The 17,363-nt window shown below is 40.5% G+C and overlaps 2 protein-coding genes across 7 annotated transcripts in view; both read right to left on the bottom strand.

The window, feature by feature from the left end:
- The window catches only part of map3k15 (mitogen-activated protein kinase kinase kinase 15), a 38,476-nt gene extending 23,198 nt beyond the window's left edge, over nucleotides 1-15,278 (bottom strand). The window contains exons 1-10 of one of the 2 annotated variants that reach the window (XM_026937987.3): nucleotides 12,494-15,278; nucleotides 12,167-12,319; nucleotides 10,647-11,013; nucleotides 7,488-7,627; nucleotides 6,106-6,129; nucleotides 3,146-3,223; nucleotides 2,510-2,703; nucleotides 1,014-1,182; nucleotides 506-612; nucleotides 28-198 (exon numbers count right to left, since the gene is read on the bottom strand). In XM_026937987.3, the coding sequence (XP_026793788.1) occupies nucleotides 28-198; nucleotides 506-612; nucleotides 1,014-1,182; nucleotides 2,510-2,703; nucleotides 3,146-3,223; nucleotides 6,106-6,129; nucleotides 7,488-7,627; nucleotides 10,647-10,947 (1,184 nt within the window). In that variant the 5' untranslated portion in view covers nucleotides 10,948-11,013; nucleotides 12,167-12,319; nucleotides 12,494-15,278. The remainder of the gene's footprint in view (nucleotides 1-27; nucleotides 199-505; nucleotides 613-1,013; nucleotides 1,183-2,509; nucleotides 2,704-3,145; nucleotides 3,224-6,105; nucleotides 6,130-7,487; nucleotides 7,628-10,646; nucleotides 11,014-12,166; nucleotides 12,320-12,493) is intronic. The other variant, XM_026937989.3, reaches the window with a different exon arrangement.
- Nucleotides 15,279-15,563: 285 nt separating this feature from the next.
- sh3kbp1 (SH3-domain kinase binding protein 1) overlaps nucleotides 15,564-17,363 on the bottom strand; it is a 58,343-nt gene continuing 56,543 nt past the window's right edge. For all 5 annotated transcript variants that reach the window (XM_034297987.2, XM_034297988.2, XM_034297991.2 and 2 more), the window contains 2 exons: nucleotides 16,459-16,522; nucleotides 15,564-16,175 (listed from right to left, as the gene is read on the bottom strand). In XM_034297987.2, coding sequence (XP_034153878.1) covers nucleotides 16,137-16,175; nucleotides 16,459-16,522 — 103 coding nt within the window. In that variant the 3' untranslated portion in view covers nucleotides 15,564-16,136. The remainder of the gene's footprint in view (nucleotides 16,176-16,458; nucleotides 16,523-17,363) is intronic.

The raw sequence follows: 17,363 nt of genomic DNA, 5'->3' as shown, positions 1-17,363 counted from the left end.
CTCATGTGCAGCGTGTTCTGTTCTCACCACTGGATGGCGTTGTCACGGCTCTTCGTGTCTTTACACTCCGAGTCGAGGAAGAAGTCCTTATAGATCCGACCACACAGGCAGAACATGTCCGGAGCCGGGTGATCACATGACTGCAGGACCTGCAACATCACACGGAGAGCCTGCTCCCTGTCACCTGGACTGTTCCTCCTGCACACACACACACACACACACACACACACACACACATACACACACACATACACACATACACAAACACACACACACACACACACAAATATTAAAATGAGCATAAAGCAAACAGACACATTTCCCACTTGTGTTTGTGTGTGAGTGTGTGTGATTGTGTGTGTGATTTTGTGTGTGTGTGTGTGAGTGTGTGTGTGAGTGTGTGTGAGTGTGTGAGTGTGTGTGTGTGAGTGTGTGAGTGTGAGTGTGTGTGTGAGTGTGCATGTGTGTGTGTGTGTGTGTGTGTGTGTGTGTGTGTGTGTGAGACCTGTTGAGGGCAAAGGCGTAATGGAACTGGATCATGGGCTGATTGGCGAGGTCACATGTGGGCAACATCTCCAGCGTCTGCACCAGTTTCACCATGGCATCGTAATCCTGAGCACAAGTACACAGGTAAGTGAGACAGAAATGCAGGTGAGACAGGTATACAGATGAGACAGGTATACAGATGAGACAGGTACACAGGTGAGACAGGTACACAGGTGAGACAGGTATGCAAGTGAGACAGAAATGCAGGTGAGACAGGTATACAGATGAGACAGGTACACAGGTGAGACAGGTACACAGGTGAGACAGGTATACAGATGAGACAGGTACACAGGTGAGACAGGAATGCAGGTGAGACATAAAGCTTGCTCAGCAGCTAATCAGAAGCGCTGGCAGGAGATTCCTCATTTGCATATTCAGAGATTCTGATGATGAGATTAAATCTGTAATGAGATTGAAGGTTTTCATTCGTTGTTTTTTTGCGTGTGAATAACGTTAATTCGACTCACCTGTATGTCTCTGTAGGAGAAGAGCAGATTCATGACGATGTCCTGCGTCAGAACCTCCGTGTTGTCGATGCGCAGCTTGATTCGAGACAGTTCCTTGGCCAGTTCCTCGCCCTGATACTTGTCTCGAGCTTTTCGGATGTCATTCAGCAGCGTGTCTTTGAAAAAAGCACTTTAAAAAAAACAGAAATAAAAATAAACAGGACGGCAGTCTGTTCTTTATTTTCATTCAGAACATGACGTTCCTCTGAGCTGCGTTCTACAGCCTCTCGACTTTTTCGCCCGAGGTGATAATCAGCGATAAGAATAGAGAGTCTGGTACACACACACACACACACACACTCACACACACACTCTCACACACACACACACACACACAGACACAAGTCGCCTCCTGTTACACAGTGACAGAGTGTTTGTGCATGACTGAGATAACATGAATACTCCAGAGCTGAAATCTGACTCACAGCTTCATAAGAGCTTCATAAGAGCTTCATAAGAGCTTCATAAAGAGACTCAAAACAGAAACTCAGGAGAAACTGCGAATGCTGTAAACTACTGATCTAAAAACTCTACTTTTATCTACATCACATCATCATCCTGTAAATATACACATTTATTTTTTTTTATGTTTATCTTCAACAACTTCCTGTACAAGACACAGATCCCAGATCAGCTTTCTGATGATGCGATAATCAGCGCTGAGATTAAACTTTATAACAATTTAAATAAACAAAGCAAAACAAAGATTTTTAAACTTTTTTAAAATAACTCAGATTACTGACATTCCTCATTTTTGTTCTTGAAATAAAATGCAAAGTCATTTTCTCACTGTGATTTTTTTTTAAAAAGTTAATCCTCAGAAATGTTTCTAAATTTTAAAATAGTCTCTTAGAGACGGTGTTTCCAATTTGCATATTTATGTATATTACGTATATTTATGCAAATCCTGGTATTTTAAAGAGGATGAAGGTTTAGAGATTTTAGTTATTTTGTTGGTTTCTTGAGCATAAACAATTTATAATCAAACAATTTATTAATACACATAAATCCTCAACATGAAAACAGAGCTTCCTGTAAAATTTCAAAGTGAAGCCAGTATTTTTAGCCTTTTAATAAAATTCCAGTAGATTTAGTCTCTTTAAAAATCTAGATTTTATTTGACTTTCCTGTAATAGATTTTCCTGTAAGTTTTAAAGTTATTAACTGCGTTTCTGTTTCAGGTTTCATTACTTTTTGAGAGTCCAGCACTTTGATGTGTAAAAAAGCATTATAAGTTTAATAAGTTTTCAGTCTGTATTAATTTAAAAAATAAAATAACCATTTTTCTAAAACCTAATAAATTTAGGTTTTACTCAGCTGTGTGTATTTATACACATTAATCACTACACACCTACATGCTGAGCTCTCGGTTATTAAACTAGACTAAAGCTGGTGTTACTGAGCCGAACGACGTCGCGTGAAGCGAGAGAGGGAAGGTTTGAGTTGAATATTTGTACCAGGACGTGACGTGGATGTCTTTGAGCAGGCTGGCGAACCGGTCCACCAGCGGCACGCACAGAGGTCCGAGCAGGTTGTCCCAGCTGGGCTGCATGTACTCCGACGCCCGCCGCTGGGCCACGTTCTCACAGCAGATGTACTCGTTGCTGGGCGTCATCACGTACGGGATAAAGTAATAATTCCCACTGGAGGCCTGGAACAGCACAGGACAGATGAGTGAGCTCCGCAAACAAAACCCTGAGACTTTTGTAGGAAAGATAATAGACAAAATTAAAGGTGAAGTTCTTCCAAACATGGTCAAGGAATAGAAAGTGGGAGGGGCTATGCAAATATGACACATGAAAAGGCAAACATATCATTTTTCTACACAATTAGTGTTAATAAATGGCCATGTGTGAATTTTTACACTAGTGTTATTCCTTTTTTAGGGAAGTGACATAAAATACACAAAAATAATTCATCATCAGCTGAAATATTATTTATTTATTTATTATTATTATTATTATTGTTCCTTCCTGACCACCGTTAGCCGTGTTAGCATTTTCAGTATTTTCAGTATTTTCAGGTGCAGGATGATTTTCCGTCTCTTCTGTCTATCCGACAGTAACACACTCACTCACTGCCTCACTACCTACTTTATTCCTCAGACCCGAGCCGCGGTACTCAGGAGGTAACTGCACCCAGGGGAAGCCCAGAGTAACGGGCCGTGAAGCCTACTCCACATAATACACACGAGAGCGAGAGGGAAGAGAGACAGAAACAGAGGGAAAGAGAAACAGAGAAAGAGAAAGACAAGATAAATGAGAAATACAAGGATTAAGAATACAAAGACATGCAAAGAGAAAAAACCTGAAAAAAGAGAAATGCAGGAAACTGATATACAGAATGAAGAGTAAGCATGAGGGGGAGAATTCAGTCAGTGAGTAAATACACACAGTCAGAGACACACAGGTGAGACAGGTATACAGGTGACACAGGTGAGAGAGATACATGGTGAGACAGGTACATGGTGAGACAGGTACACAGATATACAGGTGAGAGAGGTACATGGTGAGACAGGTACATGGTGAGACAGGTACACAGGTGAGACAGGTGAGAAAGGTACACGGGTGAGACACGTACACAGGGGAGACAGGTACATGGTGATTTTCTGTAACAGCAGCTCTGACAGGAGATGAGACAGGTACACAGATATACAGGTGGGAGAGGTAAAACAGGTGAGAGACGTACACAGGTGAGACAGGTACACAGGGGAGACAGGTGATAGAGGTACACAGGTGAGACAGGTACACAGGTGAGACAGGTGAGAGAGGTACACAGGTGAGACAGGTACACAGGTGAGACAGGTGAGAGAGGTACACAGGTGAGAGAGGTACACGGGTGAGACAGGTACACAGGGGAGACAGGTGATAGAGGTACACAGGTGAGACAGGTACACAGGGGAGACAGGTAAGAGAGGTACACGGGTGAGACAGGTACACAGGGGAGACAGGTGAGAGAGGTACACAGGGGAGACAGGTGAGACAGGTACATGGTGATTTTCTGTAACAGCAGCTCTGACAGCAGGTGAGACAGGTGCACAGACATACAGGTGGGAGAGGTAAAACAGGTGAGACAGATATAAAGGTAAGACTAGTAGGTTTGGTGGCTGCTGTTGTTTTTATGTGACCTACTTTACATATTCTTCATATTCTGTTACATTACGTTACGTTTTTACGAACAATGTTGTGATATTGCAATTCGTTAATTTTTTTCCTATGACTTTCGCCCCTTTCTGCTAATATCCACCTGATAATGACACTGGACGTGGTATCGACAGCGTCTTCAGCAGTAGAGAATGGAGATGTTTAAGAGATTTAAACTTCTGTCTCAAGGTCGAGTTCTGCACAGAGCAGCTGGACTCGCTGGTTAAGAGCGCTATTTAAAGACATACGCTAATCCAGCAGCCCTCTGCTTCTGTTTCACGCTCGCCACAGCGAGGGAAAGTCACCGAGAGAGAGAGAGAGAGAGAGAGAGCGAGAGAGAGAGAGAGCGCACTCACAGCCTGCACTTACTTTTAAATCAAATGTACTATACTGTTTACAGAACAGTTTCGTTTCATAAATTTCATAAGGAAATAAGGAATTAAACAGTAAAACACTGAAGGGGCGGAGTTACTGTTACACCCTGAAGTTGATTATTTTCCCATAACAGCACGTCCCCTAGTGTTTTATTCCTCTCACACCACAGCATTTCACCAACAATTACAATTTTTACTTATTAAAGTATGACACGTCATTCTTTTTATCTGTTTATAGTTACATTTTAATTAAGTTAGTTCCTGTTGTCACTTACGTTATAGCAGCTATAAACACTCGTTCCCTCACCAGCCTCTCTTTATTCTCTCATGTAGTTAATAAGACAAAAAACGCAGCTTATCGTGTTACAGAGAAACCGCAAAGAAGCGCAAACAACTTTGTCCTGAAGATGTCGGAAAACTTTAAGTTACAGCTTTACCTCTGACTGTTACAAAGCGCTGACACTGGAGACTCCTTCCATCAATGTTACATAAACGTTTCCTTAGTTTAACTAAACTAAAACTTCACCATATTAACTTTTTTTAAACTGTGACTGAGCTGTTACTACAGAAACGATAACGTATCAGAACGAGCGCATTAATATAAACCTGCGCTACTGTCAGAGCTGCTGTTATAGAAAACTAATCAACACCTTCTGACCAATCAGAGAGCAGATTTTAACTGTAAACACTACAACGCTCTTCACCTTTCTCTGAACTCCATGTACAGTTTATGAATAAGCCGTAGGAGAGACAGAGGAAGCAGCTCAGACTCTGTGAGTAGCTCACATGCTGTTTCAGCCTTGGAGCTTATTTTCACGTGTTGTCATGCAGCAATAAATAACACAAAGTGTACAGGATCCGACAACAAAGCTCCAGAAATAGCCCCAGAGCTCGCAACACAGCGAGACTTCTTAATTTATCCTCATGACAGTAGACACGGAATTAAATCACAGAACTCCCGTCACATATTATCACTAAATGATGTAAATTAAACTAATTATGTTACTTATATTTAACCCTGAATTAAAAACACAATGTTTAAACATTTAACCTTGTTTTGGACACTGACTCTGAGTTTAAGTTTTGGAATTAAAAGTCATATTTTGTTTCATTTTCTATTTCAGCACTTTATTTGGGGGCGTGGCTATGCAAATCTCATGTTGTGATGTCACTACACAAGCTCCATGGCTTTGGAAAAATCTAAACATGCAAAATATTAGAGGAAGAAAAAGCGTGACAACGTGGTACCTGGAAACTTCTAAACCACAGAACCTGTGTGCTTTAGCTAGCTAGCTAACTGCATTAATATTACGATGTTAATCAAAACTCTGGAGCTGAAATCACACCAGCGTTAACTAGTTTACTAGCAGCTGGCTAACCCGCCAGATTAGTTAGCTAATGTTAGCTATTACGAATGGCAGGAGGTCACAGTGGTGTTTGCTAATTTGCATACTTATGTATATTCATAGACCGTGGCATTTTTAATGAGGGTAAAATGAAGCAAATGATGCAAATCCATTACGATTTGATACTTACTGTGTTTTTCTGGGCCACCATATCCTTCAAGAAAGAAGAAAAAAAAGAAAAAGAAGAAAGAAATGAGTGAATTACTCATCACATATCATAAATTTTGTTTATGCTTCTTCTGATATCAGATTAAACATGTTCACTGGAGCAAAGCCATGAACGAGCCAAAGGCGTCTTTATTTTTGTCCAAGCCATTCTTAAGCAAGAGCAGATCTATGATCACGAGCAGAGCGAAACGCTTCCACGAGCTGGAAATAGCCTCCATGGTTCACTGAGATGTCAGGAATGTGTGTAATGAGCTACAGCGAGACTTCCTCACTCACACTACAAACCCGAGCCGACTCTGTGTACTCACTTAGCGATGATAAAATTAGGAAATACTCGTCTAAAATATAAAATATTCTATATGTGATGACCATTAAACACAGCGCTGGGCACTAGGGGGCGCTAGTCTCTCAAACACCGGTTATCTTTACGGCTTTGATATTTAACGCTGCTGAAGTTTGCATTAGCTCTGTATACACACACACACACACACACACACACACACTTAAATGCTTAAATACGTACGGAATAAAGCGCTTGGAGCATGCTGCTACAGGAAAATAATCAACCTTTCCTATAACTGCACATCCTGTAAGTGGTTTATTCCCCTTCCATCACAGGAATAATCACAAATTCCTTTTAAATCACAATTTTTAATTATTAAAGAACGACACGTCATACTTTTTATCCATTGAGGAATGTCCATCAAACAGGTTAGTTCCTCTAGTCACTTACGTTATAGCAGCTGTAAACAGTCGTTCCTTCACCAGAGTCTCTTTATTCTTATAAATAATATATATTCTCTATATATCTTTACGAGAAAGGAGAATTTTTTTACAGATGTTGCTGTATTACAGCAATACAGATGTTGATGTACTGAGTGTGCCGGAATTCCAGCTGTTACGCCGCAGATGTGACCATCGACAGCCTTAAAGGCGACCAGTGCCTGCGATTTCTCCTACAAAAGATCATTTCCTCCAAGTTCGTGCACTTCTTTCTTCTAAATAAACACAATTTCTTTGAAAGTTCTGACACTAATAAGAAAATGGTGCCGATGCAGCAGAAGATTAAGTATTTCTTTACTTATAAAAATAATAATAAAGTATAACTTCACCAAATCCTCAACACATGAACGTTACAGCATGGCTACCATTTTGTTGTATGACTTTATTCTCGAAGTATTGCCACTTTTTTATATCAGATATTAGGACTTTTTCACAAAATATTACACCATTATTCTCGGAATCTTGTATGTTTATTTTTAAAGTTTTTGTAAACAATGGCTCTAAACAGTGTTGTATTGAGTGTGTGTGTGTGTGTGTGTGTGTGTGTGTGTGTGCGTTCACCTTCAGAGACTGTGCCGTGTCAGGGTCGGTGTCATGGTACAGGATGACGTTGTTTGCCATGTCGAAGCTCTCACGAACTCCCAGATGATAAAAGAGGGACGGCTGCCGGAACACATCACTCATGTCCACCACCGCAATGTCTGTAAACACAGTGTGCATGTGTGTGTGTGTGTGTGTGTGTTTGTAATGTGAAACAGATACACAACACTATTAGTCCGTGCAGTTCTAGGAATTTTACGCACACATCCACATTAATTCACACGAATGACAAAAGAAATGAAGAAATGGAAACTTGGGGATAATGTTTTCCAGCAGTTTCGCAGCAGTGTTGCAGGTTTGAAAATATGACAATCTGTCAAGTGCTAGATATTTCTACATCTAGTTTCCAGTTTCATTTAAAGAAAAATATAAAAGCAAGTGATCTGCCTCAAAGCTTTAAGGCTTCTGCAGTGTGTGTCACGATGAAAATGAGTTCTTTTCACGCAAAAAAAAAATGTTTATACACAAACCGACCAACGTGACAGTACGCCCCACTGCACAGATGTGTAAAGCATTAATCAGGCATCATAATTAGCTAACACATAATTAGCTGTGGGTCTGCAATCAACATGACAGCGACATTAACAACATATAGACAACGAGCTAGTATTTCTGTAGTTTTATCTAATTAATCAAAGATCTCAGTAACAGAAACACACACTTCCTGTGGAACTGTGGCACTGAGGCACTTCCCTCACCAAAAAGAAAAAAAAAAAGATCTGAAAAGATCTTCTTTAAGTGAAGTCATTAATCAGTTACTCGTGAAATTAAAAATTCCTCAGTGCTCTTTAAAAAAAAAAAGGTACACTTCTGTTTATCAGCACTGACACTACACGAGGATTTCAGAGTTTAAGGCAAGAGCAACTAAAATTTCTAAAATTCAAGTTTAATAAATTTCCTGATTTTTTTTTTTTATATCTAGATAAACGCTTCACATGACTGAATAACTTGCACTTCACGTTTATAACACGTCAACCTGTCACTTCACTAATCAGTGCAGAAAATAATTGATCTTTTATTTTCCCTTTCTGATTTCTCTGCCTCTCTCTGGCTCGATGAACTTCAGCTAAAAATAATTGATTATAAAATGTATGACTGGATAAGCTGGAACAGAGGATCTGCTCCCGAATCTGCGATGGTTCACGTCTAGAAAACTGCAGTCCTTGAACTACAGCCACAGTTTTTTTCCCACCAGTTTATCAGCTAGAGTATTTTTTCTTTGGTCTGCTGGAAACCTTCTCAGGATCAACATCTGGACTGGTTTCAGTTACAGTTTATTAGTAATAAATAATATGATAAATAGCTTCATGGGTTTTTTTTTCAGCAAAAAGCAGCAAGCTATTGAGGTTTTGCAGAGAAAGTCAAACAAGCACATACACACTAGATTCAGAACTCGCCCTGATATCTGATCATCAGATACTTCTGAAGGACTTGATTAGCTGGAAATAAACCTTACATGAAGATTTATCCAGCGTTCAGATATATCTATCTCAGACGTATGCAGTCCTGGATGATCTGGATGAGGTGTGTTCAGTCTCCGGGACTGAAACGGAGCTCGTTTACAAACTCACTGAGCACCAAGTGACCAAAAACATCTGCAGATGAGCTTCTATGATTTTATGCCCTGATGTGATCCATAAATATACTGTATGTCCGTTTTTAGTCTACATTGTGTCCCAAAAGTGTCCATACATAGGAGAAATTAGCACTTTTTTTTTTAGTAAAATGTCTTCCAAAATAGCTCTGAAGAATGCCTTTGACACTGGCGAGCACATCACACACGACACTGTCGCCAAACTTATTAACAAATTCAAAAACACGGCAAATGTTGCAGACCATCTGAGAAGCGGACGTCCACGAACATCCACTGACGAAAGCAAAGAGACCTGGCGCTGGCAAACACAGACCCCCGTGTGTGGAGACTTTTGCGACACGCTGTATATTAACTTCTACACTCTTAAAAATCTAGGAGGATTTTCACTCTGGCCAAAATCTAGACTTCATATTAACATCTGACTGCGTGGGAATCGTTCACCTGGAACGGATCCTGGACTCCGTCTGTACGTCTCACACACACACTCTTAGTGTTTTCTCTGCTCTAAAATTCCACACAATCCCACAGTCACAGGTCTGAAAATGCAAACTGAAAGAAAAAGGTTCCACTAGGAGACCTGATGAAATCAGGGTTAATTCAGGAAGCATTCACCTCGAGGCACTTTCCGAGGAAAAAAAAACGTGAAAGTGGAGGTTTTTTTATTGGTTTTAAAGAACATCATGATAACAGTCATGACTGATCATAATCATGAGATTCAAATGAAAGTTACACCCAGCTGGAAGAAGGAAAAAAAACTTTATGAACAGAACTTTAGAACTTTATAAATCTGTAAATAGTTAGTTTGTGGTGTCGTGACCAGAGACGACGTCTTTCTATTAGAAATAATTTATAATCTATAATGTTTGTGTTCTCATAAAACTGTATCCTATTCAGAAAATCTTCATGTCAGAAGTTTTCTTCTGCAAATTATCACAATGATTCAAAGAATATGACGAGTCTATGGAGCCTTCATTATAGTTACTTTTCCCTGGAGAGAGTGTGAGGCGATTATTAGCAGACATGACTTACACACGTGGGTGTGTATGAATCATGATGGGAAAAAAAAAGTGTCCCATGAAGTGAGAGAGCTTCTCTGGAAATGTGCTTTCGGTTACACCGTACACGTGCACGTCGGGGCAGGCACGCTCACATACCACGACCAACAACTGGCTCATCCAGTGGCAGTTAAATAAATATGGAGCACACAAAGGGCCATAAACGTCTCAAAACACTTCTTGTCCTTTTAATACACACACAAAAGCCACAAGTATGCATTTATCCTGCTTTATGAAACACATTGTGAGTCATTAAGGTGCTTGTGGTGTGTCATAAATGGATCATTAAAAGCGATCTTGTCTGTAACCTACTTTTCACGCGTATCCATCTGACGTGTCAAAAGCACCTTAGTGACACGAGTTATATGTCATAAGACATGAAAAGCGTCTGCTGGTGGTGTTTTTGTGTACGATGTGTTTTTGAGGTGTTCATGAGGCCCTTCCATTAAAAAAAACAGATTTAAAACTCACCTGCGTCGTAGAAGGTGTCCAGCACTGACGTCTCGCCGAAGTCCAGCCTGCCGAACGTGACGGTGGTGAGGATGGCGCTCTCGGCGTCGCAGGCTCGCTGCAGGCACTGTAACGCTCCGGACTCGGGGCTGTTCGCCGCCACCGCCTTCAGCCCGTCGTTCAGCACGTACACGGCACGCAGACTGCGCTGCTTGGACACCAGACTCGGACTCGGGACGTCCGCTCTCTCCGCCGCCGCCACCGTCACGCTGGCTGCATGATCTCCACCTGCCTCCGCCGCCGCCTGGCTGGAGGCCTCCATCACAGCGCAAGAAGTGTGTGTGTGTGTGTATGTGTGTGTGTGTGTGTGTGGTTCGTTCCTGGTTCTCTATAAATTAAAGCACATGCAAAACAGGTTATAACACAATATTTATTTCATTCTTACACAAAAATATAAATACGTTTAACCCTTTCATGCATACATTTTAAACATTAAAAACACATCCCGATTCTTTAGGTGGTTTTATTACTCAAAATTGCACATGGTGTGATACATTTTTTTTTTTAATAAAAGAAGTAAATGGCTTGTCCATGTGTATGAATATCTGAGTAAAAAAAAAGGATAAAACATTAAAACTTTCATTAAAAAAAGAAAACTTCCAGTGTGTTTAGAAATTAATTGATAACTGTTTATAAACAAATTGTTCACATTCAGGTCTAAAATATTTCAATATTGTGACCAAAATTATAGAAGATATAATTTTTGAACTAACCCTTTGTTTTTTTTTAGTAATATTCTGGATGTACACAATGTATGCAGTTTAGGAAAGTCACATGATGCAGCTGATTTCAGAATTAAAACAAAATCGATCTTTAATAAAACGGAGTTTCAGGTGTTCGTTGGTGTCTGAAACTATTTTTTTCTCATTAATTTAAAGTCATTCTTCTCAGAAGGAGCATCCACAACGCTTCACAATCCTCAAATTTCACAGTCATGGTGTTTCGAGTATTTTAGTTAGTTTCGATTTAAAGTGGCTCTTTATCCATAAAAAGTCCAAAACTTGGACATGTTTTGTGAATAAACTGTTCTATAAATAATATTTTGACAAACTGTCCACATGTTGAAGCATGAATTTTTATGATATTTAAATTAATGCATATTTAATGATGTATTTTTTAAATGAAACCTGTAACAGGCTACACATTATTCTTATACAGATGCACTTTGGGCAGGTCAGTTTTTCTCAGGAAGCACTTCCATAAAATTCTTCACTGCTTTGTTGGTCTTTTGGAATATTTTAAATAGTTTTGCACTAGTTTTATAAAAAATAAAAAGACAATATATGCTCATGTGCAGGGTTTTTTTGGGTTCTATTTAATAACGCATTGCATCATTTTCCTACTGGAAGACAGTAGAAGTTTTTATATGAAACCTGGAAAGCAGAATCGCTCTACTGATGCACACTTGCAGCAGCTTAGCTTTCACCTCGACGTGAGTGGCCTTGGGGAAGTAAAGAGCTGTGGCAGGGTGTGGTTAGTACCTGGCCTCTAATGAGCGCAGGGTGCGGGTGGAGGCCCGGTGCGCGCGCTCGAGTCCCCGCAGCGCACAGACCTCCTGCTCATCAGATCAGCTCTCATCCCTGACCACTGACCATGAAGCGTGTCTCTGATCCGCTCCTCTGGCGTCTGTGGCACTGCAGTGACAATTACACACAATTGTGCAATTAGTAGGAAGCGTATTGCAATGCTTTGCACGCACACACACACACACACACACGCGCGCACACACACAATACTTCAGAAGATTAAAAAAATAAAAGTTAGTAATGCATGACGTGAAGTGTCCTCAAACCCGAACCTGCACTTACCTGCTCCTGTGGATCCGTTTGCACGCGAGTTTCCGCAGATATTCCAGTAAAAATCTCTCTCTCTCTCTCTCTCTCTCTCTCACTCTCACTTCCCCTCTTCTCTCCTCACTCTGTAAAGTCCGGCAGCTAAATATAAAACGCTTGTCATGGTCAGTCAGGAAGTTTATTTCTGCCTCATCCGACCTGAAAGTCCTCAAAAGTCTCCAAAAGTCCAGAACAATCTAGAAGCGTGAGAGCGCAGAGGTGAACATGCCGAGGTGGAGACACTGCGACTCAACACCACTGAGCTGCACGGGTGCTAAAAAGATGTGTGTGTGTGTGTGTGTGTGTGATCCTCTCCATGGCTCCTCCTGCTGTTTCCTCTGACATGACTGAGTGTGTTTACACAGACGATAGAAACCAAGCTTCTTCTTTCAGGCTTCTCTGGAACACTTGACATCAGCGTTAGGTAAGTAATAAAACACCTTGTGTGTGTGTGTGTGTGTGTGTGTGTGTGTTACCAGAAAATAAGAAACGACCTAGTGGTGTGATGAAGCAGAGTTACTGTTATTATCCCACAATTTTTCAACTTTTTTGTCCATTTATAGTTACATTTAATGTTGTTGAAATTCGACGAAACGAGTTGTCGCTTACGTTATAGCAGCTATAAACAGTCGTTTCCTCACAGCCTGTTTTGTTTAATAAAACAAACAAAATAAATAAAACGCAGCTTGTTACGCGTGTTACTGAGAAACCGCAAAGAAGCGTAAACTCCTCTGTCCTGAAGACGTCGGAAAACTTACAGTTACAGCTTCACCTCTGACACTGGAGACTCCTTCCATAAATAAGGAGTTAAATAAACATCTCCTTACTTTAAGAAAACTTCACCATATCAATGAGTTATTAAAATCTGTTTATGTGAATGAGCTGTTACTATAGAAACGATAACCTATTAGAACAAGCGCATTAATATAAACCTGCGCTACTGTCAGAGCTGCTGTTATAGAACATTAATCAACACCTTCTGACCAATCACAATCCAGAATTCTACCGCACTTTGGTGTAATAGCTATTAAAGGTGCACTGGTCAAATAGTAGTATGGATGGTTTTTTAATACAGAGAGAAACTATTGGCACCCCAGCGAGCGTGTAATGCTGTGGAGACACTTTTTGAGTTTCTGTATATTCTTAGGTTTTTGCATGTCAGCTAAAGAATCTTGGTTCTACTTTAGATGTTTATTTTTATCTGACACTCCTAGTTCGCTTTAATTAAAATACTTTTTTATGACTATGATCTTATACCGCTCATGTTTCCTCCATTCCTGGTCCACACCTCTTTATGTAACGCCTGAATGTTCTAGAGTGTTCTGTTACTCAGGTTCTGAGCTCATGTTTCTCCTTCCTGGAGCTTCTCCATCTCTCCGTTCCTCAGACGCTCTGCAGGAACACACACACACACCTGCAGGAAGCACATTAAACACAGCTAATACTATAAAGAGCAGTCAGGGGTTAAAGATTCAACGAAATGTGTTTTTTTACAATGTGTGTGTGTGTGTGTGTGTGTGTGTGTGTGTGTGGTGAGATTTATAGACTGGGTGATATAACAGCAGTGTCCATTCCGTGAACTTTGATTGACCTCAACCAAAAATATTAACCGTACCTACAGCTATATCTGACCTTTAATGTGTTTCAAGTTGCAAAATGAATAAAAAAATATAGTCAAGATATTGACAAGGTTAGAGATAATGATTTCTGCATGAAATAAGAATTTAGCGCTTCAAACTTTGCTTTCATGAAACAATCCTCGATTTGCAGTAATTCCAGCCTTGCAGAGTTTCGGTCTTCTGTCAGTTCATTGAGGTAAACTGCAGAAATTTCACTCCTGCTCTGTTGTAGGATGAAACCGACTCCAGTAAAGCGCCATCCACAGGTTCTGCATGGCGTTGCGGAATGGAGTGATAACCTTCCTTGTTTATGATTACTTTGTCCCTGTACACATTTCCCACATTACCTGCACCAAAGCACCCTCAGACCATCACATTTCCTCCTCCAGATAGCATCATGCACTAATCCTGCATCTTTTCATTTGTTCTGTGCCTCATAAATCTTCTTCTCTGTGATCCAAAAACACCTCAGATTCATCTGTCCATAACACTCTTATCCAGTCATCCTCTGTCCAGTGTCTGGGTTCTTTTGCCCATATTAACCTTCTCCTCGCTTTAGCTAGTCACAGATATGGCTTTATCTTTGAAACTCTGCCTGGACGGCCAGCACCCCGGAGTCGCCTCTTCACTGCTGAAGATGAGGCTGGTGTTTTGTGGGTAATGTTTAATAAAGCTGTTAGCTCAGGACCTGTGAGGTGTCTGTTTCTGTTTCTCAAACTAGAGACTCTGATGTATTTATCCTCCAGCTCAGTTGTGCACCGGAGCCTCGCTCTTCTCTTTCTATCCTGGTTAGAGGCAGTTTGTGATGTTCTGTGAAGGGACTGGTACACATCTTTGTCAGAAATCTTCAGTTTCTTGGCAATTTCTCATGCAGAATAGCCAAAATCTCTCAAAATGACAAGAGACTGACGGGTTTCTGATGTTTCTGGTCATTCTGAGATCATTCTGAGAGAAACAGGCAGACAGACAGATAGACAGATAGAGATAGATAGATAGATAGATAGACAGACATATAGAGACAAACACACTGAAAGACATAGATAGAGACAGATAGAGACAAAGATTCATTAATAGATAGAAAAAAAATAGAAACAGACAGACAGACAAAGACAGATAAACAGAAATAGTATAGCCACAGACAGAGAGAGAGAGAGAGAGAGAGATTGAGAGAGAGACATACAAATAGAGATAGAATAACAGACAGACAGAAAAATAGAGACAGAAAAATAGAGACAGATAGATAGAGACAGACAGACAGATAGAGACAGATAGATAGAGACAGATAGATAGAGACAGACAGATAGATAGAGACAGACAGGTAGAGACAGACAGACAGATAGAGACAGACAGATAGAGACAGACAGACAGATAGAGACAGACAGACAGATAGAGATGGGGAGACAGATGAATGAAACCTGAGGCACAGATTATTTTGGAATATTCTTTTTTAATAAAATTTGCACACATAAATGCATTTTCCGTACATTAAAATATAAAAGTTTATATAAGACTTTCTCAAAAGAAGAAACAGCATCAAGAAAACAAAATGTGCATTTTCTCCTTATCGCAGATGAAAGTCAGAAAGAAAAGACATGATTTTATTAGAAATAAAGAAGGCCTCAGCGTGGGCGAGAGGAGAGCGACAGCCGCACGGATAACGACGAGGAAAATAAAAAGAAAGGCCACGAAGGTAAAGGCAAAGAAAAGAACTTAAAGTGAACCGTACTGAAGGCAAACGCAGCGGGTTCTCCTTCACGTCGCTTAAAGTGTCGAGTCGCTCGATGGAACGCAGTACCGGGAGAAGATGGGTTCCTCCTCAACACGATGGAAAATAATAAAATAAAAAATAATCTGGAAGTGAGGGAAGCATTCGTTTGTTTTCTCTATGCTGCTGTTCTTCTTGCGTGTTTTTTGTTCTTTTTCTCTTTTGGCACAAATCCGTCTGCCAGGCGTTCGGAGTTTCTGCCTTCCAACCTCAACCACTTCCGCATCACGTGCGTTCATTTGGACAGAACCTTCTTTATGTTCTCGACATCCATCTGAAACACACAGACAGCAGGAAAAAAATTACACACACACACGTTCTCCACCTCACAACATTCCAGTTTCTTCTTGAGATCCATGCCAGAAGATCTTTAGATCTTTAGGATTTCTCACAAAATCCTCAACGGTTCTTTACATTTTACTCAGTGGGTTCTGTATATAGTGTGTGTATGTTATAATTTACACTCAGTGGGTTCTTTGTGCTTCATATAAACACACTGCATTTTTTATTTGCATGGGAAAATAATTCCACAGGAGGCCGTACTGTTTCCCGCTCACCTGCAGGGATAAGCGGATCTTTTTCTCCTCGTCTAGTTCGCTCACAAGCTGTTTCATCTCTTGTCTGGGAAAAACAGAAAAAATCCAGTGGAATAAACAAGTCAGGAGCAAGGAATACTGAAGGAATACTGAAGGAATACTGAAGGAATACTGAAGGAATACTGATGGAATTAATGTTGGATAATTAAAAAAAAATCTTTCAAACGTCTCCCTCACTTCTACTAAACATCTCTTTCCCCATTCCAAATTTCTCCATCCCTCATTCCAAATGCCATTCCGCTCCCTTCCAAAAGTCTGCTTCTCTCTTTGGATAATCTCCATCCTCTTCCAAATATCTCCCTAGGGTTAGGTTGCATCTCTCTCAGAAAGACTCCAAACATCTACCAACTCTCTGCAACTGCCTCTTTCCTCTTCCAAATGTCTTCCTCCTCCTTCCAAACATCTCCTTTCCTCTTTTCTCCATCACTCCTTCCACTTACTTACCTCTTCTTGCAAACATCTTCTGCTTCCCTCTTCTGATCTCCCTCCCCTTCCAAATCTCTCAATCCCTCCTTCCAAACATCTCCCTCTTATATGAAAATGTACCCTCTAATTCCAAATTGTCCCAAAACATCTCCATCCATCTACCTCCTCTTTCCAAATGTTTCTTTCTCTCCTTATAAACATCTCCCTCTTCTCCTACTTCCATACTTCTTTCTTTCCTCTTCCAATTGTCTTCATCCTCTTTCTGAACGTCTCCCTCCTTCCAAATGTCTCCATGTCTATAAAACATCTTCCTCTCCCTTCCAAACTTCTCCATCCCCCCTTATAAACTTCTCCAGAACTTCTTTCACACATCTCCATACTCTTCCTTCTTTGAAACATCTCTGCATCCTTTTAAGTATCTTCATCCCTCCAAACATCAC

The sequence above is a fragment of the Pangasianodon hypophthalmus genome, chromosome 22 (genome assembly GCF_027358585.1).
Source record: "Pangasianodon hypophthalmus isolate fPanHyp1 chromosome 22, fPanHyp1.pri, whole genome shotgun sequence".
NCBI lineage: Eukaryota > Metazoa > Chordata > Actinopteri > Siluriformes > Pangasiidae > Pangasianodon > Pangasianodon hypophthalmus.
This window is presented reverse-complemented; position numbering and strand designations above follow the sequence as displayed.